Here is a 23,594-nt window from a genome sequence, read left to right as displayed (position 1 = left end):
GAAAATGACATTATTATTTAAATTAAACTTTTAATGAGCGTGTAAAATCCCCTAGAAAACACAATCTGGCAACACAGTGGCAATCAGAGCTACTGTGTTTACCACCAGGCAACACTCGTCGATGAGCATACCTTGATACTTGCTTTTACCCGGTTGTAGTTACGAATATACAACACCAATGGGAAAACTTGTAATGGCTATGCATAATTGAAGATTTAATGATTTTTAAATATATGTAGGATCAATGTACAATGTGAAAGGAAAACTTATTCGAGAATATTTTTGTCATATTTAAATTGGTGGCTTAGGAGATAAAGCGTTTGTCTCGTTAGTCAGTAGCCGTTACTCGTCAAATGTTCATTTTTAACCCAAATTTTAATGTTAATATCTTTTGAATAGCTTTTGGATTGTTGTTCAAGTTGCACGGTTACGTAGTGCGGCAGCATTACATTCTGTAGGAATCCAATTGCAGATCATTTTTGCAAGTGAGAAATAGTTGAATAACACTATCAATCGCGCATCACGCATATGTGAAACAAAAACAAAAGACTAAAAACATGACTGACGCAAACAAAACCTGAAAACAAGCGATCTCCGGTTCATCATTCAAAAGCACCAGAAGTTTCCTCGCAGAAGACAGCCATGAAGCCGCATATCGCACGCAGTCGAATCCGCCAGCAAGAGCTCAATCCTGTTTTTCACTGGCAAAATAAAGACGAAGATGACAAAGTGCTGAGCAAAGTGAAGATTAAACAGGCTCTCAAAACTGGCGTACTGAACCTTGCCGGACAGGGCCTTGCTACAGGTAAGAGTCCTTGAAATTCGTTTGTGTGGCCCCCATTGCTGGTGTATCAAACCATAACGTAGTTATGTACATTGTGGACACGATTAATGATGCAAGAATAGTAGCTCTAGTTTTGTGGCAGATTTGGTTTCGCTTGAATGCATTTTAATGCAGCTTTAGCTTTGAATGGGTGTAACTTTGTCGAGCGCGACCAAATTTTCCGGAGCGCAATGCCATAATCTGAACAAAAATCCAATTTCATGATTCGGTGATTTTCAAACAACAGTCGAACGATCCGCTAGGAATCTTGCATTTGGCATTGTTCCGATCAAGTGTTCAGATCATTAGCGTCAGGAATTGCGCCGTTCGTGTTTGCGCTTTAAACTAGAAGTCAGTGGTTGAAAGTATTTTTTTCTGAATCCCGGTCGATCTTCTTATTGGCTTTAAAGATTTATGTTGAAAATTTTTTGGATATCGCTAGTAGATTAAGTTAGAAGAAGATGTGGTACAGTCTGAGTGTTGAACAGCCTACAAGCGCAATGAGGAGATCGCATACCCGGATTCCCTATCCGAAGCGCCGTTATCGGAAGATTCGCGGTCAGTTCACCACGGACGCACTAGATTGCTAATTTTGCTTGTTTTGAACTGTTGTATTTTTAGTGCCGGAGAAGTTATGGAATCTAAGCGATTCTGAGGATTGCGACAAGGACGTGCGATACGACCTTGATCGCACGAACGACGAGGACAGCTGGTGGAATCAGAAGACGCTGACAAATTTGGATCTAAGCTCGAATGCGCTCACTGTAATAAGTGATAATGTGAGGAATCTGGTCGATTTGACGGTGTTGAATGTGAGTGAAATGGATTTAACATTAAATATTATTAAACCTTTAATTCAGCGAACAAATTGTTAACTATGAATTATTCTAGCTGCAAGATAATGCCTTAACCGCTTTACCGGAGGGAATTGGTTGTCTGGTGAAATTAACAAAGCTTAGTCTGAGTCGTAACAAGCTAACAGAACTTCCGGAAAGTTTCTTCAACTTGAAGGAACTCAAAAATCTCAATTTGTCACATAATGAGTTTGCTGAGATTCACAGTAACGTCAGTGATTTGATCATGTTAGAAGTGCTGGTAATCAATAGTTATCAGGAATAGTACTCATGAAACTAACACAGCTTATCCTTCGGTAGGACATTTCGTTTAACAGTCTTAACTCATTACCGGGAGGCATCGGGTTTCTGGTCCGTTTACAGCAGTTAACCCTGAATAATAACCGGCTCGTTGAACTACCAAATGATATAGTCAATTTGCGAAGTAAGTTCTCATTTTCACATTAAACAAAACTAACTGTGTCCTTTTTGTTGATAGACCTAAATAAATTGGAGTTAACCAAAAATGATTTGAAACAGCTGCCGCCTGTAATGGGCGAGTTACGTAAATTGGAATGTCTGTACGTGCAGCATAACGACATTGAAGAATTGCCTGATTTCACCGGATGTGAAGCACTGAAGGAGCTTCACATAGCAAATAACTTCATCAAAACCATTCCCGGAGATTTCTGTGAAAACTTGCCCCAACTTAAAGTACTCGACTTACGTGACAACAAGATAGAAAAACTGCCCGATGAAATATCGCTACTCGCGAGTTTAACTCGCTTGGATTTATCGAATAACTCCATATGCAGTTTGCCGTCTTGTCTGTCGACTCTGGCTCATTTGGTGAGTTTGCAAGTAGAAGGTAATCCGATTCGGTCCATCCGCAGAGATATAATTCAATGTGGAACGCAAAGAATCCTGAAAACTCTAAAAGAACGGGATGGACCAGGGAAACGAACCGAAACGGCAAAGTTTCCGTTCGAAGAGAGCACTTTTCCGGATACGTACCAAATGAAGAAGGGAAGATCATTAATAGTGAGCAATAAGAATCTGATAGATGTTCCGGAGCAAGTGTTTTTGGACGCGAATGATGCATCGGTGCATAACGTTGATATTAGCAAGAATAAGTTGACAGAAGTTCCCGTTGGGTAAGATCGATTTGATACGCAGTCTTTTAACATATAAGAACTTTTTTTTCGACTGCAGATTATCGCATCTCGCAAATCTTACAACTGAGCTGAACATTAGTTGCAATTCACTCAAAACTCTACCAACCTTCTTATCTCAGTTTGATCGGATCAGTTATTTAAATGTTTCTAACAATTTTCTGATCGATCTACCTGAAGTAGTTGGTTTACTGATTACCCTGCGAGAGCTGAATGTGGCTAACAATCAGCTGAAACACATTCCGTCATGCGTCTATGAATTAAAGGGGCTAGAAATTTTTCTAGCTCGCGATAACAAAATCGAAGATATTGATGCTACAGAACATGGACTGGGATCTCTTCCACGATTGTCTACGCTGGATCTGTCCAATAACAATATCAAGCAAGTTCCACCGATGCTCGGCACGTTGAAGAATATTACGTAGGTTAGGTAAGATCAATGTCAAAACTAGTCATTAATTCAATAAACTTTTTTAGGACACTAGAATTAGTAGGAAACAGTTTTCGACAACCACGTCACCAAATTATTGCGAAAGGAACCGAATCCATTATGGCCTATTTAAGGGACAGGATACCAAATTAAAGCAAATTTTTGTTACAATAGTTGTTTCATGGTAGAACAAAGAATAGCTTTCAGTTACGAATAAATTTTATTGATAGAAGCACACCGCTTTTGGGCACAACTCGTAGCAAAATTTGATTTCAAGCCTAAAGTTCAATTCGATTGAACCTGGAAACATAAACGCATGGAACCGCGTATGCAACGTAACACCGGAAGATGTTTTTCGTATCTGAAAACCGTCGAAAAGTTGTCTGTTCACAGCGCATCCTTTTTCATTTAAAAGTTGTAGACTTTGGCTTGACGAGAACGCATACAGATTGTACGGCATCAAATCGAAGTCGGGATTCTCTGACACTATTCGCATTTCTATGAGCTGACCAAGAATTGCCTCAAACACCTCTGCTTGCGTTGCAACATCCAATAGTTTAATAGTTACGTGTTTGACAATATTGTCACTGCTGTTGCTGATTTTTGTCGAGCCGAAACTAAATGATTGTCTGTGGGGAATGAAGTCGACGGTTGATTTCATCGGCATGTTGTTCATTAAAGCCGTCATATTGGATGACCCGGAATGATTGATGCATCCCATTTTCAGGAGTCTATCAGATTGCGTTCGTACCACGGGATCTTGCTGAAGATACACGTGTGCAAATATTAGGAAACTGAAAAAAAGTAGTAAAAAAATGGCTTGAATGATGAAGAAATCGACTCACCTGTTCATGTTTTCCTTAATAAATGCTCTTCTGATGCCACAACGGGATTCAATAAGCTCATTTCCAGTAGCGATTGTGAGGATCCTCGTCTCATTGCTCGATGATTCAAGACTGCAGTTTACGTTTGGTGTATCCAAGTAAATTCTTCCGCGAAATTCGGATGATGATGGATTAAAACCAACTTCTAACAGATTGCTTTGACACTGGGCCTCTATCGACAAACATTTTACTCTCTTGGCATACACTGAATCGTGCAGCACTCGCACCGCCTTTGGGCCCAACGATGTTAAATCATCAGAGTGTAAAAAACAGGTCGAAGATCCTCCCCCCTTGGGTGTCTTATAATACGTATATCCTAAACAAGCAAAACGATCCTCGTTCAAACAACGCTCGATACAGCTTTTCTCACCTGACACGATCATTGAATCATCGGCATAAACAAATGCTTTATCGTGATTTTGCTCGAAAGAACAAATCGCGTCACTACGAGGTAGATCTTGACACTGATTTTCTAAGTAGTCTTCATCTTCCGAACCGTACGTGAACGATTCCGGGTTGGTGAATTTGTTTGCCTGACTGAGAAAGCATTGTCCAATTTCTTTGCCATGGTAGATCTTCGTGCTCAATCGATGTCTGTTGTTCCGAAACGAGTGTACAAATCTTGCTGATCGACACGTGAAACGTTGCTCCCGGAGACAGGCATCTGCACAATCATCTCGTGACACAAGCTGCGGAAGCTGCACCGAGTTGTGTCCTATCAAGCTGGAACCCGGAATCACCACAACCGGGAATAACTTGCGGCTGGCGCATTCAGATGACACTGAAAGAGAGATAATTGCATTTGTAAATCGACTGACAAAAAAAAACGAGTCTTCACGTGTACGTCTAGCTGAAGAGCCAAGTCCGAGCGGAGTTCAATATGCAATTGTAATTATCATGCTTTGCTCTGTTACTCAATCTTGTGACTCGCCTGGGAAAATTAGTGTTACCTTGATGACTTAGGCTAGGAAAATTAGCTGTTCACAAAAACAAAAAAGTTTGCATTTGAAATTCAATGTTGAATATTCTTAGCATAATTCCGTATACGTGTCAAAAATCATATTCCAATATGATAAGAATTCGTTTACATTCATTGATAATATTTTGTCTCAAATCGGTAGCTAAATTGTCTTCCCCTATAGCAAAGAAATAAGTAAAGTCGAACTACGGAAAAAAATGTGAACCAACTTCATAATTTCCGACAGTTAACATAGAATTCAACTTGACTGACCTTTGCCAACAATGGAAGTGATTTCTTGGAGATTGTTATCAAAAACTGTACTCGTATACTAACCGTTCAGGCAACTTTTCACGAAATATGCAACGTTTACGTCGGGCAGTAATTGATGGTTGTTGCTGTCAATGTAGTCGTAGCGGGTTTGTCCCACCGCGGACCGATCACTGGTATAGCCGTAGCAAGTATTTTGACTGAAGACTAACAGGTACCCGTGGCATACTGGATCTTCGCGGCAAAGTCGTGCACATTTTACATTAACCGCTTCATCTGTAGACCTAGTGGCGGCATATAACGGATGTACGGCTATTGCCTCGTTCGACCTGTGTCCTTGTACAGGGCGTAAACCAAGGATTTTTTTGAATACCCAAGAGTGGGAGCATTTGTGCGTGATTCCTGTGACATTTGAAATCTACAATTACGAATCGTAAATCTTCGAATTGATGTTCATACCAACCTAACGATAAGTGAAAGTAAAATGCAAACAACAGCAAAGCTTGGAATATTTGCATAACTATACGTGATCGATGACTAGAATTAATTATACTGATACAGAAATCCCAAGTGGTACGAGAAGAGCCTCAAGCTCACGACTAGATCAAGTGATGCGCCAGTGGATACTAACAATGTACTAATCGCACTGACCCGGGCGATGCTTACAGCTTAGAACGCTTCGAAGCTACGATGATTATACGCTTCAAGATGAGATAATACTTTTTACCGTGAGACGACAATAGCTGGGTGGTGTAGGAGAATGACTGTTCGCATGTTTTGGTGAGAAATACGATAAATAAAAAAAAAAAAACAACGAGTTTTTATTGCATTTCATCCATTTGATTACGAATTCGGAATCATCTCGTAGTTGGCGTCAGGTCATTTGATCTTTTGGCCAGCAACGAAAACACTAACAATGTTTCGATCACTACCGACGTAGACAAACTTCTGCAGCTGCTCTAGCAGCACCGTTTCTGGGGATTTGTTTTGTGTTAGCGCTGTCGGTAGTTTGTATTGGTTGATAGGGTATATTGACGTGTCAATAACTAGTGCATCAAACTCTTTCCCTGGCACGAAATTGCCCACTTGATCACCAATCGAGAGGGCTGAAATAAATTAGAGAAATTGATAGTGATTCAAGCTTTGAAGACAAACAACAATCTATCATATGTTATCAGTAAAGCTACCTACCTTCTGCCCCACCCAGCGTTGCCAGATAAATCATTTGCTTGTAATTCAATGGTTCATAAAGCTCGTTATCTTTTGTGACGGGGTGGACCTTTCCGGTTCCCTGAACGTTCTGTTTCTTCATTACATTCAAATGATGAGAGACGTCCAAAGCCGCTCTCATAACATCATATATTGCAAGGCAATTTCCACCAGCCACATCCGTTCCTAATCCGACCTTGACATTGGCAGCGAGCAAACGTTTCACATCGCACAAGCCCGAACCGAGATTGGTGTTGGAGGTTGGACAGTGAGCAACGGATGTTCCACGAGCTGCAAGAACCTCTAGCTCTGCATCTTCCAGATGTACCCCATGGGCCATAACGCAGCGGTTGGTCAACAGTTTTGCCTCGTCATAAACATCCGCATAGTTTTTACTGGTCGGAAAGAATTCTTTCACGGCATCAATTTCTCCTAGATTCTCTGAAATGTGGGATTGCACGTTTAGTTTGTACCGCTCAGCTAATTCCGCTAGTTTTTTCATTAACTCCATGTCACAGCTGATCGCAAAACGAGGAGTGATGATCGGTTTAACTCGATCGACCTTTTTCGACAGTAGATATTCGATAAAATCGATGTTGTCTTTAATCGAGGCATCGGTTCCAGCTTCTCTGAATAGAGAATAGTGTGATAAGCAATGTTTAGTTACAGACTTGTATGTCATAAAGATCAACTCACATGTAATAATCGGGACAACATCGGTTCGATGAAACTTTCCCTACGAATGCTCTCTGCCCTTGGCGAATGATTTCCTCTGCCAGCACCTTATTGCTGCCATTGTAGATTGTTGCGAAGTAACAAGCACAAGTTGTGCCACTGACGATCGTGTCTCGCACTACAGTTCTGTAGACTTGCTGAGCAAATTCCACATCCTTATATCCAGCTTCAAGTGGGAACGTATACGCATTCAACCAACCGAGCAAATCTTTGTCCAATCCAAGACCAATGTTAGGTACCTGGGGCGCATGGATGTGACAGTCTATGAAGCCGGGCAACAAAAATTGCGATTGAGTTAGCACGATCTTTTCATATGAATCCTTTTCCGGCAATGATTCGTATTCAGATTTGACTCCAATTGCTGTAACCTATGTTAAATAGATAACTAATCGTTCATTACTTTGCAAAGTTCAAATATGAGGGTTATCAGCAGCACTTCAATGTGGAACGAAAATTTCGAATGTCTATTTTGAAAGTTTTCTTTTGTTTTTACCTTTCCATCCTTTACAGTAACGAATCCATCAGTGATTAGATCCAAGTTATCGAGAGACTTGGAGTGAATGATTTGGCCGAAAAATACTTTACCCATCGTGCCGACGACTTCGTTGCCAATGAAAGCTACTTGTTGAATGAAACGAATATCGAAGCCAAAAGCTGAAGTATAAAGATGCTCTAGCCGGTTGTGTTGTTCGGTGCACGACACAACATAAACCCGACTCATCGTTTGTGGTGTTCGTGTGACATTGATGGCTGGAAAGCTTTGAGCTTTAAGCTTCTAGGCGGTGTCTCTACCTGATGAATTTAACGTTGCTAGAGTGTGTGAATATTTGGTAGGATGTGCAATTTGGGAAAAGAAAATAAATGTACAATGAAAAATGACATTGATCCTAATTCAACCGCAAATTGATGTGAGTTTATACAAGCTTAATTGATACCACGTATATCTCGAACTAAAAGCACACAGTTCGGAAAATTCTTGTTATTTTACATCATATTTCACACAAATTTATATTCAAAAACATGTAAAATTGTGTGAATTGAAAATTACATGGCTTTAATACGAAAGGAATGAAAATCAAAAGATCGACATCAACAACGCGACTTGAACCTAAAGACATTAGATCACAAAGCACACCAGTTAGTCGACTGAGTCACAGAAGCACATATCTGTTTGGCTGATAAATCGTGCATTTAAATTCATACAGTCTCACTTGCTAGCCGAGTGCAAGTTACACTCGGAGTCAGTAAATTTCTGTACGAATGGAATATTGTGTCATTTGAGAAGTTAAGTAGTTATGAATTGTATCGTTTGAAGAATTATGTCACCTGTAGAATTCATAATTTCTTTCTGTGCAGTAACGAGAATAAGAAAAGGATAGTTCAAATCTACCCCTAGCAGTCTGGTTTCGAACATCTGATTGTGGTTGGAAAAATGGGTTGTAAAAGTCAACTTCTATCTGTTACAATTCCTCAGGTCGTGCTGTTTCAGTAAGTATTTGTATCTCGGACCTAAAGGGTATCTCCTTTGCCCAACCTATCCAAACAATGAGATGACGCAGGAAAACTATTTACAAACCAGCGATGTTAGAAGTTAGCATGGAGTGTTGGTAATTCAAACTCCACCAACTTCGCACAGGATATATGCCTAGACAAAAATATCAACATTGCAGTGAACAAAACGTGAACGCCTATGATGTAGCAAAAATTGCTAGAGGATCAGAGGGCGACAGGTCGCGATTGAAGCAGGTTATATCTATAGACTGAATAAAATGCAACGTAACACCGGAGATCGATCGTCGAGACGACACGTGAAAACTATAAATCACTTTCAAACCGAATTCAAAAGACCGATTAAGGATCATACCTTTCAACGTGAAAGGAAAAGTAACGTGTAACGTGCATAACTATGGTCATTTAGGGGTTATCCTATTTTGTGCATTGGGCACATAACCGATTTCTATACTTTATGTTTCGTCTTCCACTCGTCAGTACATAACAGTTTATGTTGAACTGTTATGTAACCTAGCAGCTCAACATAAACCGCTAGGCAGACATAAAGTTTCTGCTACTTACAGAACACTTTTTTTTATTTGCACCGAAGTGCAACGTCTTTACTGTATGTACTGACGAGTCGAAGACGAAACATAAAGTATAGTGCATAACTATGTTCACGAGATATCTTCTTTCGTTCGAGAAAACTTGCCAAGGACTATGCCAAATAATAACCGATCGCCAGCGGAATCACCGGACCGACCTCGGCTCTCAACGCGTTTACTCACCGAGCAAAATAACTAGCAAAGGAGAGCAAAAAAAGTGAAAAACAGTAAAGAAGATTCTTTATTGAAAAAATCAAATAATGTTTCGTAATTATGAGAATTACACCCATTTTCATAAATCGATAACATAAATTCTGTATGAAATGTTAAAAACGACGAATGTAACAATGAGAGATTCGCTTTGTTTACTTTCTCTTTGGATTATTACGGTACTCTTAGCATTCCTTCACTCCAATTATTTACCGATAATAATAACTAAAGCTATCATCTTTGAATCTACACTGAAGAAATGACCGAAAAAAGCAGGAATATTTCGCAATAATCGAAAGAGAAAGTAAACAAAGAGAATCTCTCATTGTTACATTCGTCGTTTTGAACATTTCATACAGAATTGTTACATTCTGTTGATTGCCTGGTTGTAAAGAATGATGGTTTGGGCACAAAGAACAGACATTCAAGCTCATACAAACTTTATAAAAAAACCAGTGTGAAGCATACGTGTTAAAATCCATTAAAAATCACCGTTGCGTACGATATTACTTATATTATTTTTGAAACGTTTTTCGCGGCATATCCCATCATTGTTATTTTCCGTGATGGTAAGATGCCAAATTCGACCAATACAAAACAGAATAATTATGTTGCATGGGGAAAGGTAAAGGACGTTTTTTCAGGCTCTCCTACACATATCACTTCAGGTTGATGATCTTGATCGCGATATAAATGTTGCTCTTCAAGCCCCAGAAACATATGGTCGGTCACCGAGACAAACTTAATGTAGCTCAATGTGTTTTATATTTTTTAATGTAATTTGAAGAGGAAGAAAGCTTATTTTTCGTCCGGGACGTTAATTTAGGCATTGCACTTCGGTGTAATAGCAAAAAGTGTTTCGCAAAGTGGTCGGTTCGGAATTAACTTTACGTGTGCCTACCGGTTTATGATGAGCAGCCAGGTTGCGCTATCAGTTCAAAATAAACTACTACGCACTGATGAGTTAAAGACAAAACGTAAAAACTATTTTTACCTTTTTTTTCTTTCATTTGCCGTAAAATAATCCTGTCTCGGAAGCTGTACAGACAACTGAGATGCGTGAGCCAAATTTCGTAATTTCTTGATTACGTAACGATGATTCTAGAATAATTTGCCATTATTCTATACCGTCAATTTCCTCGAGCATTTCTGAACCGATTTCCACAAGCTTCATTTGAAAGCTCTTATTGGATTGTGGATCAAGCGGCTGACACTTCCGGTTCCGGAGAAATGATCGTAGAAGTAACGTAATCGACAAATCGCACATTCAACGTATACGCTCAATTTTCTCAAAGATGACTGAACCGATTTCAAAAAGATTAGGCTCATTTGAAAGCCACCTTCGGGTTCTGAATCGCGTTTGAAGATCAATTGGCTGTCATTCAGGTTATATATTGCTATAAGCGACGTAACTGACAAAACGTATTTTGTGTATTCTCCGCTCAATTTTCTCCGAAATGGGAGAACTTATTTCTACAAACTTAAGCTTATTCGAAAGTTATTTTTGGGTTGTGATCCAAGATCCAGGAATCAGGAATCAGAACAAATTGGCTCAAATGGCACGTTCCCCTCAGTTTGTAGAGTACGCAAAATGTCTGTGTGTGTATGTGTGTATGTAACGTTTTTTTCTCTAACTTTTCGCGGAGATGACTGAACCGATTTTCACAAACTTTGATTCAAATGAAAGGTCTTGTGGTGCACTACAAAATTCCTGATTTTTTTTGGATCCGACTCCGGTTCCGGAATTATGGGGTAAAATGAGCAAAAAATTGTGAAGAGAAGTACACCAACTATTCTCGTAGATGGCTGAACTGATTTTCACAAACTTAGATTCAAATGAAAGATCTTCAGGTCCCATACTAAATTCCTGAATTTCATTTGGATCTGACTTCCGGTTCCGGAGTTATGGGGTAAAATGTGCAAAAAAATGAAAATAAAAGTCCTGTCCCATACGGAATTCCTGAATTTCATCCAGATCCGACTTCCGGATCCGGAAAAAAGGGTAAAGTGTGTTAAAAATTTCATACCATCACTGGAAAGGGCGTAAAAATTTTTCAAAATTGACCTCAAATCTTCTCCAATTGATAGTTTTTATCAGTAGATGGTCAAACAAACCGATTTCGGTTATTCTTTCAAGAATCGAAGAAAATTATTTTGAAAAATACCACAGTATTATATATGATAGTGTGATTGATATGAGAAAGGCATCATTACACCACTAGGTGGATTGAAACAGGTTTTTATACATGCAAATAACTTTAGTCCAGGACTCAGGAAGATGTTAACTAAATCGAATTTCGATTCCCCCATTTCGAATACGTGATCCGATGTCAGAAGATGAGGCATGAGATAGAAACTTGTGAGCACTTAGTTATCAAAAGCCTGATTTGAAAATTTGGCCTATTCCCTATTTTGAAAGCCTATTAAATATTTCGACTCCATATCATGCTGGATCAGCAAAAAACCGTAGGATGTAGAATTCTTGTACCATTAAATGCTTTCTATAAATGAAATCAAGATTCCTACAACGCTTCAAATTTTCTGTTAGATTACCTTTGAGTATCAGGTCGTAAAATCGAACGCTTCTAATGTAATAGATTCGTTGGGCCTGGTGAATAAAAAGCGAGAAGATCCTGAAAATGATATCGAAATTTATAGCATTGACGAACGAATCTAGTCACGTAGTCGGTCAATTAACGGAACCAGAATAGCAAACGTCACAAATGAAATTTTTATACATTTATCGATAGGTAATCTGATGTCTAGAAATTTCTGCTGTCTTTTTTTCGTATTTATTTCATTTTATCCATCCTGTAATAATTTCCAGAATTTTGAATGTTGTGAACTGCATGAAGAGCATTATAGTCCGTTTAGTGTGTATAGATGTTGTAGGTATTATTCTACACGGATTTATCGTTTGATTTAATTGCTGTCTATTCTCGCACATTTGCTATATGCGTTTCTGTATTCGATTGCGGGTTTGCGCCCTACAATCAAGCACCTACCGTACGATGCTGGCTCTGAAATGATGAAGAGATACTACCACTTGCACTGCACGCCTATCCCTTCGTTAGCAATCATACTCCTCATGATTTGGTTGCTACGATTCGTCTCTAAATAACATCCTCCCGTTTCTTCTGCATTTCCTCTCCTGGCGTCCGTCCATCAATTTCTATTCGTTTTCTACCCACCGCGCACGGTCGAAGTTGGGCATAAACACCCATTTAGACTAATTAATGATTTCTTCAACATTTTTTCCCATCATCATGAACGCCCGACTTATGATGGATACAGTATTTATTTGTATTGCCCTAACTACCATATAATTTCCCTTCGGTTCAAAAGCGCCTGCATTTAAATGAGCAAGAAGAGCGTGTATGTGCCGAAAGTGGTCCCCGATGGAGCATACATATAATAGTCTACTGAACTTGAAGTCCGTGCGTTAGAACGGGAGCAAACGTTATAAGAGAGTGAGCGAGATGCCGAACGAGAGAGTGGTAGCAAACAAGTGAATTAAAGCATCATCATCATTCGTAAACCAGCACAGCATCCTCCGTCCGTCCGTCCATCCATCCATCAGTTCTTCCTTTCACGCGACCATCGTTTTGCTACTGTATGAAAAGTGAACTAACTAAACTGTTTCTTCCATCGTGTAGCCTTGTGTACATGATCCATGGTGCAGATTGAATGCTACCCGAGCTGACATGGCTAACTGGCCTGGCGCGCGGTCGTGGTAATCGCATATAATAGAATAGCAGATCACCAGAAGTGCTTGTACCGAAACGATGTTCCGGAGTTGGCGAGGGGAGAGATAAAGGAAATTTATGTACAACTTTGGGGTGGTTCGAAAACAGGATGCCTTGTAAAAGAATTCAACACCATATCCATGCCTTCAGGACATCAAGTAAACAATTATAGTTTGTAGAAACGTTTTCAGTATCTATGATTCAATGTATGCTTAACTCTTTTATTATGTTCCAGTATCATTTTCCGATCAAAGCTGGGAGACACATACTGAAACAAGACCACCCCAAGTTCTACCAAAGTTGAGACATTCAAATTAAATCGTTTTTCCAATTTCCTCTCCACTTTATCATTTATATTTGCTCTTACTCTCTCTCTCTCTCTCTCTCTCTCTCTCTCTCTCTCTCTCTCTCTCGCTTTACATCTGTGCCTCTCGTTTTGGTGCTCTCTAATTATCCTTCTGTTTCCTCCTTCGTGTTTTTCCTCCACAGCCGCCCTAGTTCATCACCCGCATATCCACCGATTCCTAATTGCCATGCACATTTTCATTCACGTTGCCGCATTCACCCACACAGCGTTGGTGGAAATGTGCTTTCCTCCGGTCCACGCTCCCTGTGTGTGGAATGGTAAGCAGTAGGAAAGCCTGCAAACCGCTTAATACCGAAAACTGTGCTACGTTATGCGCTGTGTATGATCCAAAACATCCTCAACGCCGCACGGTGCCCGATTCCTGTACGTGCGAGAACGAGAAGGAACGTACAAAATCATTTAAACGAACGTGCGCTCGCTAATATATCCTCTCACTTCCTGTGCGCGCTCGCTTGCCTTTGCCTACCCCTTTTTTCCGACCGAGCACGATGCCGGGGGTTTGTATCTGTTGATGCGGCCTGAACGCTTTGGCCTGGTTGGCACGGCAGTAGTCAATCGGGCAAAGCGAGAGCACACACATAATAATAAAAAAATCATGTGTTTGTAATTCTACGCTCCATTAGTGTCGCCGTTTTGTGTTGTTGCGGGAGTCGATTAACTTTTACTGTTTGTGATGAGTGTTTCTACTCTGCTCTGACTCTGCTGACTCCGTTTTAGTTGCTACTCAACCGGGAGTAGCTGGCAGGCAGTAGAGCGAAAATCAGAGACAAATGGTTTCAGTTGTAAATTGACATCACTCCGAGCAGTTCGACCAACCAGACCAAAAAAAAAAAGAACGACTCCGAATCGCGACGGAAGAAAAGTAAGCCTCGGATGTTCCTTGCCGTTTAATAGTCGATAAATTGACATTGAGTGCTTTCTGAGGTTAGAGCAATCGAGGTCTCACTGGCAGTATCCTGTATTAGGTTTAGTTATCGTACAGTGTGCCGTCATCATTTAAATCATTGTATCAAATCCCCGTTGAACGTGAAGTGAGTGTGAAGGGAGAAATTGTATTCCGGTGTCTCTCCACGACCCGATCGTTATATGGAGTGTTTATTTCAATTATATTCCTCGAGTTATGAAGTCGTGTTATTCTTGTTCGTCCTGTACCACCGGGAAGGGGGAGACGCGGGCACTGCGAAGCTACCACCCACCGTGCCATCGTCCTACCGCCCTGCTTGCTTCGCATTGTGAGTTTGACCGTCATCGTTTGCCTAATTGAGTGTGTTCTTCGCTGCTTGCCGCCGTTTGCTCTTCGTTGCTTCGTCCTAGCATGGGGGGTAAATCACCGGTCGTCGGTCGCAATAGTGACCGATGTGTGCCATGCCGTGACCCAGTTGGGACAATGTTTTGCGTAGAGTACGTGTAAATAGGTAATGGATGCCGGAAACGATTTATCTACGGGACACTAATCGGGTTCAGTCTAATTCAATGTATGTTGGTACAATTTTTAACGATTGGAAAGTGAATTGCAATCCTTAATTTGAACAATTGATTTCACGGATTTTAAACAGTGAGTAGGAAAAACAATAAATCGTGGTACTGCTAAAATCTAAATGCGAATGAGTTTTTATGTCTACCAACAAACCGTTCAATTTTGGAAAGGAACCAAAATATTGTATCTAGAAGTAAGTTTCCAGTGTTTTATAAAAGATGGCGCCACCGATAAATTTTGCCAGGAATGAATATCTATCAGCAACTATAAATCTCAATATATGAGAATTTATATCAGTTTCTCATATTTTTAAAATTTTGAATCTTGTTATATTTAATGAGCTGGATGCCGAATTTATTTGAAGGTGAATAGCTACATGTAGACCCGAGCAATTACAATTTGTCACGTCATTTGATAGGATACAATAGTCCACTTCCAAGCGTACAAAAACATTGGAGCTCATTCAAAAGATGAGGAATGAGATGCCGTATTAGTTGAAATCATGATATATCGATAGACGAATTATTACCGGGTCGACGGTTCAGAGTACAAAACGCTGATCTCGCAAACCAGTTGTCTTATGTTCGAACTACGACCTAGAAAGATTCCTTATGTCGTATACCAAACCAAGCAAAATTTTTCTGCGCCAATTGCAGAATAGTGTATGAACAATTGACGAGTTCGTGATTTACTTTATTTTTAAAAGGATGGATTGATATTAGACTCACAAAAAAAACGTGGTCCAACGATACCATATTTACCAGTTTCTCAAATAGAAAAGACCGAGGTTAAACTGGACACTTTTTGGAAATTGAAAAAAAGCATACATTAAAACTAGGTTTTTACCCAAGTATACCGTTGTGTAGCTTCAACCTTCAGCTACAATTCCCAAATCTGTGATTTGGACAAATATACGAAAAAGTCGACAATGATGTGTCTTAATAATAATTTTATTTTGCACCTAATAGCTGGATCCAGTAAGAAACAAAAATTGTAAATGTTCTAACCAGAGCGTCATTACAATGTACAGAAATCAAAAAATATCAGAGAATTAAAAAACATATTCCAGTGGAAAATGTAAAGGCTTGGACTTGAACACGATTGACGCCAAACTGAATTGACTCTAGCTAATTGACTTCTGTCTGTCACATGCAAGCTCGTTCACAAAGTCAATGCATGGATCGAAATAATTACTGATTTAAAAGATATTTAAGCTGTCCGGTCTAGCCCCTATCTCCCCTATCAATTGACTTCTTGCTACATCAGATAGGTATCCGAAATGTTATCATGAAACTGCTTTCTCAAAACATTATTTCTTCTGTTAGCATATTCACAACCAACAAATTGAAAAGTTGCACAAAGAAATATTTCCCCAGAAAAAAATTTTTTCATATGAACGGAGCAACGCAAAATAGAGTTGTTCTGTTTTGATTTTTCAACGATTTATTTGAAGTTTCGAGGCTTTGTTCCCGAAATACTGATTTTTTTTTGTTGAAAACTAGTACAGAAATGTAATTCAAAGTGTTGTCCATCGATTTCTATATCTTTTGCCCACTTTTATAGCAATCTTTGGATATCCATTCCGAAGCAAAAATCATCAGCTTTCGGATTCGACAGAAATCCGAAAGTTTCATATCTGGATTGTATGACGGGTGAGGTAGCACTTTCTGTTTAAGCGATTGTATTTATTTAGTCGCTGTATTTATTTAGTCGACGAGTTTGACAAATTTTTCAGCAATTTATGCGATGCCAATCTTACGAATTTATTCGTAAATCTACGGATTTCTGCCTTTTCTATGGATTTACGGATGAACCTTTTAAAATCTACAGATTTTGTGTTTTTTCTCCAAAAATCTTCAGATTTGGCATAAATTGCGGGAAATAATTAACTTTTGTAACATCATTTTCATTTTTTTTCGATCGCTCATTTTTCGGAAGCCTGCCTTCATTGCTTAGAGCTTCCAACTGTTTATTTATGTAAATATTTTAATGTAAGTAGACTGGAAGCCAAATCTATGAAGTTGACCTCAAGAAAAAAAAAGTATCACTGCAACTGCTCTTTTTTTAATCGTTCACAGGAGGAAAACAGTATGTTGGTTCTTCACCTACTTAGCGGAAGGACAACGACTCAACAGACTTTTCCGTAGGTTGTTTTGGAATTAGTTATTTGGCCTGGTTCAAGGTTCGGGACTCCGTAATCGTGGTTACTCGATTGATTTTACTAACTTTTTTATACATATAGTGAAAATATGTTACTTAAGGCCATCGTCCACCCGCGCGGTTTTAGGAAATTTTCGATGGAAATTTTGAAAAATTTACCAAAACCTTTGAAAAGCTTTTATCTATCTGCATGGCAAAACTGGCTGAAAAATTCAGAGGATTTTCCGAGTCTTATCAAAATTGCTCTGAAAAAATGAGTTTTTTTTTGTGGTCTTTCACAATTATTTGAAAAAAATAATTCGATGGTATGAATTTCTTTTTTCTTCAAATAAACCTTATACCTGGCCACAAGGATCACATTCGGACACATTTTTGGAAAACCTTTTCACGCTTTTCATGGAAAATCAACGAATTTCTTATAACCGATTTCGTTTAATTTTTTGAAATTCGTTGATTTTCTATGAAAAGCGTGAAAAGGTTTCATCCTCCGCGGAGAATAATACTAATACTAATAAATTGATGCATTAATTAAAAAAAAAAGATAAATACAAATACTAAAAGATAAATACGTATACTAGTATAAAGCAATTGATGCTTTATAAAAAAATGTTCAGATTGATACGCATATTAACTGAGATTTTCTACGGAAAATTATTAACTATTGTAACATGATTTTCATTTTTTCGTGCCTTTTCCAAAAAATATTCAAACATCAATTTTAAACTCATTTTTTTCCAGAAGCCAGCCTTCTTTACTTAAGGCTTTCAACTATTTATTTTATTGTAATATATCAGTATAATTAGATTTGAAACCAAATTTACGAATTTGACTTCAGGAGAAAAATGGGTATCACTTGAACTGCTTTTTTCTTCAATATTCACGAGAGGAAAAACAGTGTGTTGATTTTTCATTTACCTAACGGAAGGACAACGACTGTTGAAACTCTTCCGTAGGTGTCGCGAAAATAGTAATATGACCGGATTCGTTCTAAACTAAATTCATATGCTCTTTTATCTAGTGTTTACTTCGAGGACACCATTATTTTCTCGGGTTTAACTAACCGTGGAAATGGGAGAAATTTGAGTCGAAAAATTGTTAGTAGTAAATACTTTTGGTGTGCGTTAATTTCATCGAAACTGTCGACGAATGTGCAACGAATCTTCTCACTTCCACACACTGCAACAGCGACAGTAAAAGTTGATATTTCATAACCATTTCTATTTTTATTGAACATTTTTCACAATGTACATATTTTCCATGCAAAAAGGCATGATAAAAAATTTCCCAAGATAATACTCTTTTTGCCTTTCTCATATAGAAAGGTTATGCAATCACTGTGAAAACCTCACTCACTTTTCTTGGAGATCGCTGAATCGATTTTCATGAATATAGATTTAAATGAAAGGTCTTGTAACCCCTCACAAAGTTCCTGAATTTTATTTGAATCCGATTCCCGGTTTCGGTGTGCAAAAAAAAAAATGAAAATAAGTGCACTTACTTTTCTCAGTGACGGCTTAGCCGATTCTCACAAACTTAGATTTAAATGAAAGGTACAATTGTTCTATATAAAGTTCCTGAATTTTATTTTGATCCGACTTCCGGTTCCGGAGTTACAGGGTGATTAATGGAAAAATTCTTATTTCAAATTATTTTTTCACTTTTCTCAGAGATAGCGTGACCGATTTCAACAAACTTAGTTTCAAATGAAAGGTATCATAGTCCCAAATAAAACACTCAAATTTCAGCCAAATCCGACTTCCGGTTCCGGAATTATATGGTGAAGTGTGTTAAAAATTGGATACCGTCACTTGAAGTGGCGAAACAAAACATGTAGCAAAATTTATAATTTTGCCTAGAATCTATTCCAATCGGCAGCCATTGTCAATAGACAACCAAACAACCCGATTCCGGCTATGCTGGTTCTCGTTTTCTGATTCCAGAAGTAAAATAAAAAAAAATTATAATTTAATTTCTAAGTTTGGTTTTCCTTGTTCTTGGGTTTTTGATGAACGTCCGAAGATTGTAGCCATAGACTCAAAATCCCAGTCACTTTTCTCGAACCAACTTCGATTATACCGGTTCCCAGATTCCAGTTTCGGAAGTACTTTTTCTCGTTTCCTCAGAGATGGCCTAACCGACCTAAGTACTGTTTCACTCTATAAGTTATATTAGTTTTGTTTTTCAAGAATCAAAGAAAATTATTTTGAAGAATACCACACATTTATATATGAGAATATGTGAGATATGAGAAAGGCATCATTACACCACTAGGTGAATTAAAACAGGTTTTTCCATTTTTACTCACTATAAAAACTTTGCATGAAAAACTTCAACGAGAAAGACAAATATCTCAATTTTAATTATTACGTTTTAGGATACGATTTTCATCAAAGATGGTCTGTTAACAGAAAAGTATGACGCATCAAAATTAATTGACTTGAGTACCCTCAATTTTCTTTGTATTGAAAAAAAAATAGTTTAGTCCATTTTCAGTGTGTTCATTATTTCGTTCTGTGCTAGATTTGAATTAGCCCAGTAAAAAAATATGAACTTTACAGGTGACTAAAATCCAGTAGTCATTTCAGCTTCAGTAGTCATGTCATATACGAGAACCATGAATTAGAGTGAGATATTCTGTGTCTGTTTGATAGATTTATTTTAACGAAGAGGTGAAATTAGATACATTAGCTACAAGTTTTCTTGTCGCTACATCAGCAGTATTGAACTATTTTCGATCTGTTTTTCTACAGCTTCTGCTTCTTAGAGCCGAAGTATAAATGTTGTACTCGCTTTCATCACAGTTCGTTGATTAAAAGTCCAGTAATGGGAAAAATTATGTTGCCATTCTACTAACAAGATGACTATTGGTACTATAGCCCTATACAAGTAGATACGAAATTTCAACTTTGAATAAATTAATAGATTATGGCAACTTGAGGTTTCTAGTGCGTTGTCACACAAATTTTACCACCTTTACACAAATCGCTGAGCTAAGCAATTATTTCATCAAAAACATAGCAAAGTTAAAATATAGTATTTCTATGGCAGACAAACTTTCGGCAATGAATAAATACGCCACTCTAGCGATCAGTCGAAATCCTCGCCCTACTCGACAACGTCGACAGCAACAGCGGCAGTGGAGAGCGAGCGTTTATCGTCGTCATCCATTGATATAGATATTATTATTATTTTTATTATTATTATTATCATTGCTTATTATTGCCGCTGATGCTATTAGTGATGGTGCTGATATTGTTGCTATTACCTATTTGGCAGAGAAAGAGGGCGCGCATCAGCATAGTTAAGTCGAGCACCGGCACCGAGACCGGGACCGGGTGTGGATTGGGTTATGGACTTGAGCGTCGATTTAGAGTATATGGTTATTTCTTACTTTTCCACACACAATTTCGATAACGTGTGTGGTGTGCTTGCCCTGTTGTTACCGTCGATGATTGCGATGATGATTTTCGACGGCACTTTTTGAGTGATCTGTTAGTAAGCATGAGCCGATGTTCGGTGTATTGTGTACACAGTTGAAACCGATCAGACGGAGAAGGAGGACGGCGATGAAGCAAACGAGCGAACAGGCAATTGAACGACCAAACGAGCGAACGTACCGACAGTAGCGCGCGGTGATGGGTGAGCATAAGTTTTCACATCGTTTGTCGCGCTCTCAGAGTGGGTGATTTTATGATAAATTGGATAATATCTGGTGTACTGTTGTGTGTCGATTATCATCATCATCCGCATCAATGAGCGGTGGTGCGGTGGTTTGGATCAAACCTCGTTTAGTACCGAGCTAGTCAACGGCGTGTGGAGTGGTGCAGTCCGCAATTTATTATTATGCTCTGTGACAGTTTATTATTTCGCTAACTAACAGCGGGTACTAATTGCTGTGTAAAACAGGAGTCAGCGGGTATTGAAAACGATTGTTTTTTACTGTGTCTATCATTTTTTTTGGTTTCCATCGCAAGGAATAATGAATGAACTTTGTTTGCTCGTTTTTAGACTGTAAAGTTCTTTAGCCAAATAGTGCAATAAGTATATGTGAATGAATCCTGAAGTTGATGATTATTAAATACCCTTCAAAGTGTAGGAAAGCCCAGGCATAACATCCGGTCATTTTGGATAAGATAGCGCCAACGCACGGCAAAAGCAAGAGGTAAGAAATATACTATCCGAACAGACCAATTACTTAATTATCTTAATTAGAGACCAACGATATTCGGGAGATTTTCATTTAACGAGCATGGTTCCTTCCAACATGAAAATAATGACGTTCATGACGATGATGATATGCCGAATCTGTTGGCTGAGGGGATGAGAAGCGAAGAGGGCGATCACGCCGGGTGGCGTTTGTTATGGGCGTGTGTCTTTCTTTCTTTATCTAGCTGATGAGATTTTCGCCAAGTTGGCATTCGATCTCGTGTGACCGCAGGCGGAGCTTCTGTCGGCTTACGCTATGTCGCTTAGAGTCTGCGCGATCGAGTACATCGGTACACTCCAATGCTACGGGGGTACTACGTCTTGAGGTACGATCTGCGGGTAATTAGCACACCTTAGTGCGTGAAATTTTACACAGATGAACTTTGTCAAATGTGCCGACGTGCTGCTGGGAACGGATCCCGACACAGGAGAAGCTTCTTTTCTGTAACGAAATTGTCTTGCGAATTGAAAAGGTTACTCAAACAAAAGCTATCTTTTTTAAAATTTCATGAGCTATACTTTAATCGATCCCAAGTGTATAGATCAGGTTTCAATGTATTCATGCCAATTACTGCAAATGATCCTATTAGTGAAAATGAGTCTTCCATTGAAAACATTTTCCCTACATTATCTATACAGAATTTGTTATTCCTGAAGAGTTGATGGAAATTAAAACCAGTAAGGGTCATATCATCGAATGCCATTTCACAGAAAAAATGCCAATTCGTACAATTGTCCTAATATCGAATTGTAAATGATTTTAAACAAAACAAAAAGGAAGATGATAATGTTCATGTCCGTTTTGTTGGTCTAAAATCGGACATCTTATATATTTCCTATTTCAAATAACGGATAAATTCTTTTCTCCGTGTTTAATTTAAAAAGAATACACTCTTGATTGAATTTTTCAGATTAATTTCTGATCCTCATTTTTTCTTCATCGTCAAGGAAAATGTTTGAGGTTCTTTTCCGCTTTTCCGCATTCTTTTTGTTCGTGTGCTATCCGACCTCGCTCCCATTCGTTTGGACCTAATTAAGGCAAACAAAACCTAGCTTCCAGTAGATCGGGCAAACGAGGCGATATTCAAGCCCTGTGCGATATTTCCAGTTGAAAAATCCTTTCGATGAAATTGCTATTTCGGCTAAATGATCCTTTAGACGAAATGACGTTTTCGGCGAACCGACTTTCGGTGAAATGACCGAATGGATTGACCAGTTTTTGGAGAAATGATTCGCTCTCAAACAAAACGGCGCAGCTCAACCAAAGGTTTTGAATTTCATGTCTAAATATCTCGAAAACAGTTACTTCTAGAAGAATGTTCTTTATGAGTAAATTTATTGCTTAACAGCAGAATCGTATTTTTGTGTTTAAATGACTTTTTGTTTTCATGAACTTGGAATTTTGCAAATGTCTGTAAATTGAAAAGTGTTGGTTTGAATAAAACCTTAAAGTTATAAATTATTGCCCAATTTTTAGAATTTGGTATTAAAAAAAAAGTTTCTTTAGACAAAGTATTCAATTTTTTTTATTCATTGTATATTTTTTCAATGTATTCAATTGATTTTCTATAGTTTCTATAGACTCCATTTCATGCACAATTGACAGCTTCCGAGTTACAACGATTTGAAGAAAGTGAATCCACAAGTACAGCCGATCCTTCCAAAACTCAGTCTTGAGTCGAACTGGTATCTCTTTTTGGGTAAAACAAATGGTTTGCCATACTGGAGACGTGTGAAAATTACTTGTATTTCAGTATGTTAAACATGATGATTAAACCCTTCTCTGGAATTGCTTTTCCGGGAACGTATTCAAAATTAAAGTTTTTCAAATTCGGTGCTAAATTGTTGTCTTAGCCGTTTGCTACTGTCTCGAGTAGCTTGGTTTTTGTTTTCCGTGAATATACTCATGAAAGTTTTCCTCAACCAACTTTAAATACTTGTGCACGAAGCCGTACAATCCTTAAAACCGACAGTGCTTTGTATTCGCATGGTATATAGATTGAGCTACATTGTATACA

General features: G+C 38.5%; 4 protein-coding genes across 11 annotated transcripts in view; 2 read left to right on the top strand and 2 right to left on the bottom strand.

The window, feature by feature from the left end:
• Positions 1–446: 446 nt before the first annotated feature.
• On the top strand, positions 447–3,511 carry LOC131429213 (leucine-rich repeat-containing protein 40). Its single transcript, XM_058593266.1, has 7 exons — positions 447–805; positions 1,445–1,635; positions 1,715–1,918; positions 1,978–2,101; positions 2,156–2,810; positions 2,869–3,249; positions 3,306–3,511. The coding sequence occupies exons 1-7, from the start codon at positions 643–645 to the stop codon at positions 3,409–3,411; spliced, it is 1,824 nt and encodes a 607-aa protein (XP_058449249.1). The 5' UTR covers positions 447–642; the 3' UTR covers positions 3,412–3,511.
• LOC131429222 (uncharacterized) lies at positions 3,408–6,064 on the bottom strand. 2 transcript variants are annotated; one of them, XM_058593273.1, is made up of 4 exons: positions 5,834–6,064; positions 5,437–5,772; positions 4,104–4,923; positions 3,408–4,052 (listed from the first exon to the last, which is right to left on the bottom strand). In XM_058593273.1, exons 1-4 carry the CDS (start codon positions 5,886–5,888, stop codon positions 3,479–3,481), a joined length of 1,785 nt encoding a protein of 594 aa, XP_058449256.1. In that variant the 5' UTR covers positions 5,889–6,064; the 3' UTR covers positions 3,408–3,478. The 2 variants fall into 2 exon arrangements, with proteins under 2 accessions (XP_058449256.1, XP_058449260.1); XM_058593277.1 differs by having other exon boundaries at positions 3,841–4,021.
• Positions 6,065–6,173: 109 nt separating this feature from the next.
• On the bottom strand, positions 6,174–8,037 carry LOC131429234 (guanine deaminase). Its single transcript, XM_058593285.1, has 4 exons — positions 7,808–8,037; positions 7,276–7,682; positions 6,562–7,208; positions 6,174–6,476 (listed from the first exon to the last, which is right to left on the bottom strand). The coding sequence occupies exons 1-4, from the start codon at positions 8,033–8,035 to the stop codon at positions 6,250–6,252; spliced, it is 1,509 nt and encodes a 502-aa protein (XP_058449268.1). The 5' UTR covers positions 8,036–8,037; the 3' UTR covers positions 6,174–6,249.
• A 6,245-nt stretch (positions 8,038–14,282) lies between these two features.
• The window catches only part of LOC131429164 (homeobox protein HMX3), a 31,408-nt gene continuing 22,096 nt past the window's right edge, over positions 14,283–23,594 (top strand). The window contains exons 1-2 of one of the 7 annotated variants that reach the window (XM_058593251.1): positions 14,283–14,595; positions 21,462–21,532. The gene's annotated coding sequence lies outside the window, so the exon portion shown is untranslated. Of the gene's footprint in view, positions 14,765–18,689; positions 21,533–23,594 lie in introns of those variants that run through there. The other 6 variants (XM_058593233.1, XM_058593219.1, XM_058593239.1 and 3 more) reach the window with 6 other exon arrangements.

This window comes from Malaya genurostris, chromosome 1 (assembly GCF_030247185.1).
Source record: "Malaya genurostris strain Urasoe2022 chromosome 1, Malgen_1.1, whole genome shotgun sequence".
Taxonomy (NCBI): domain Eukaryota; kingdom Metazoa; phylum Arthropoda; class Insecta; order Diptera; family Culicidae; genus Malaya; species Malaya genurostris.
Note: the sequence above shows the minus strand (reverse complement) of the source record. Positions and strands in the feature narration are given on the sequence as shown.

Coding starts and splice junctions, on each gene's coding strand:
- LOC131429213 (XM_058593266.1), top strand. CDS start 643: ATGAAGCCGCATATCGCACGCAGTCGAATCCGCCAGCAAGAGCTCAAT. Junction 806..1,444: donor CGGACAGGGCCTTGCTACAG/GTAAGAGTCCTT, acceptor TTGTATTTTTAG/TGCCGGAGAAGTTATGGAAT. Junction 1,919..1,977: donor TGATCATGTTAGAAGTGCTG/GTAATCAATAGT, acceptor ATCCTTCGGTAG/GACATTTCGTTTAACAGTCT.
- LOC131429222 (XM_058593273.1), bottom strand. CDS start 5,888: ATGCAAATATTCCAAGCTTTGCTGTTGTTTGCATTTTACTTTCACTTA. Junction 4,924..5,436: donor CGTGAAAAGTTGCCTGAACG/GTTAGTATACGA, acceptor TCTCTCTTTCAG/TGTCATCTGAATGCGCCAGC. Junction 4,053..4,103: donor ATTAAGGAAAACATGAACAG/GTGAGTCGATTT, acceptor ACTTTTTTTCAG/TTTCCTAATATTTGCACACG.
- LOC131429234 (XM_058593285.1), bottom strand. CDS start 8,035: ATGAGTCGGGTTTATGTTGTGTCGTGCACCGAACAACACAACCGGCTA. Junction 7,683..7,807: donor TTACTGTAAAGGATGGAAAG/GTAAAAACAAAA, acceptor TATTTAACATAG/GTTACAGCAATTGGAGTCAA. Junction 6,477..6,561: donor AACGCTGGGTGGGGCAGAAG/GTAGGTAGCTTT, acceptor AATTTATTTCAG/CCCTCTCGATTGGTGATCAA.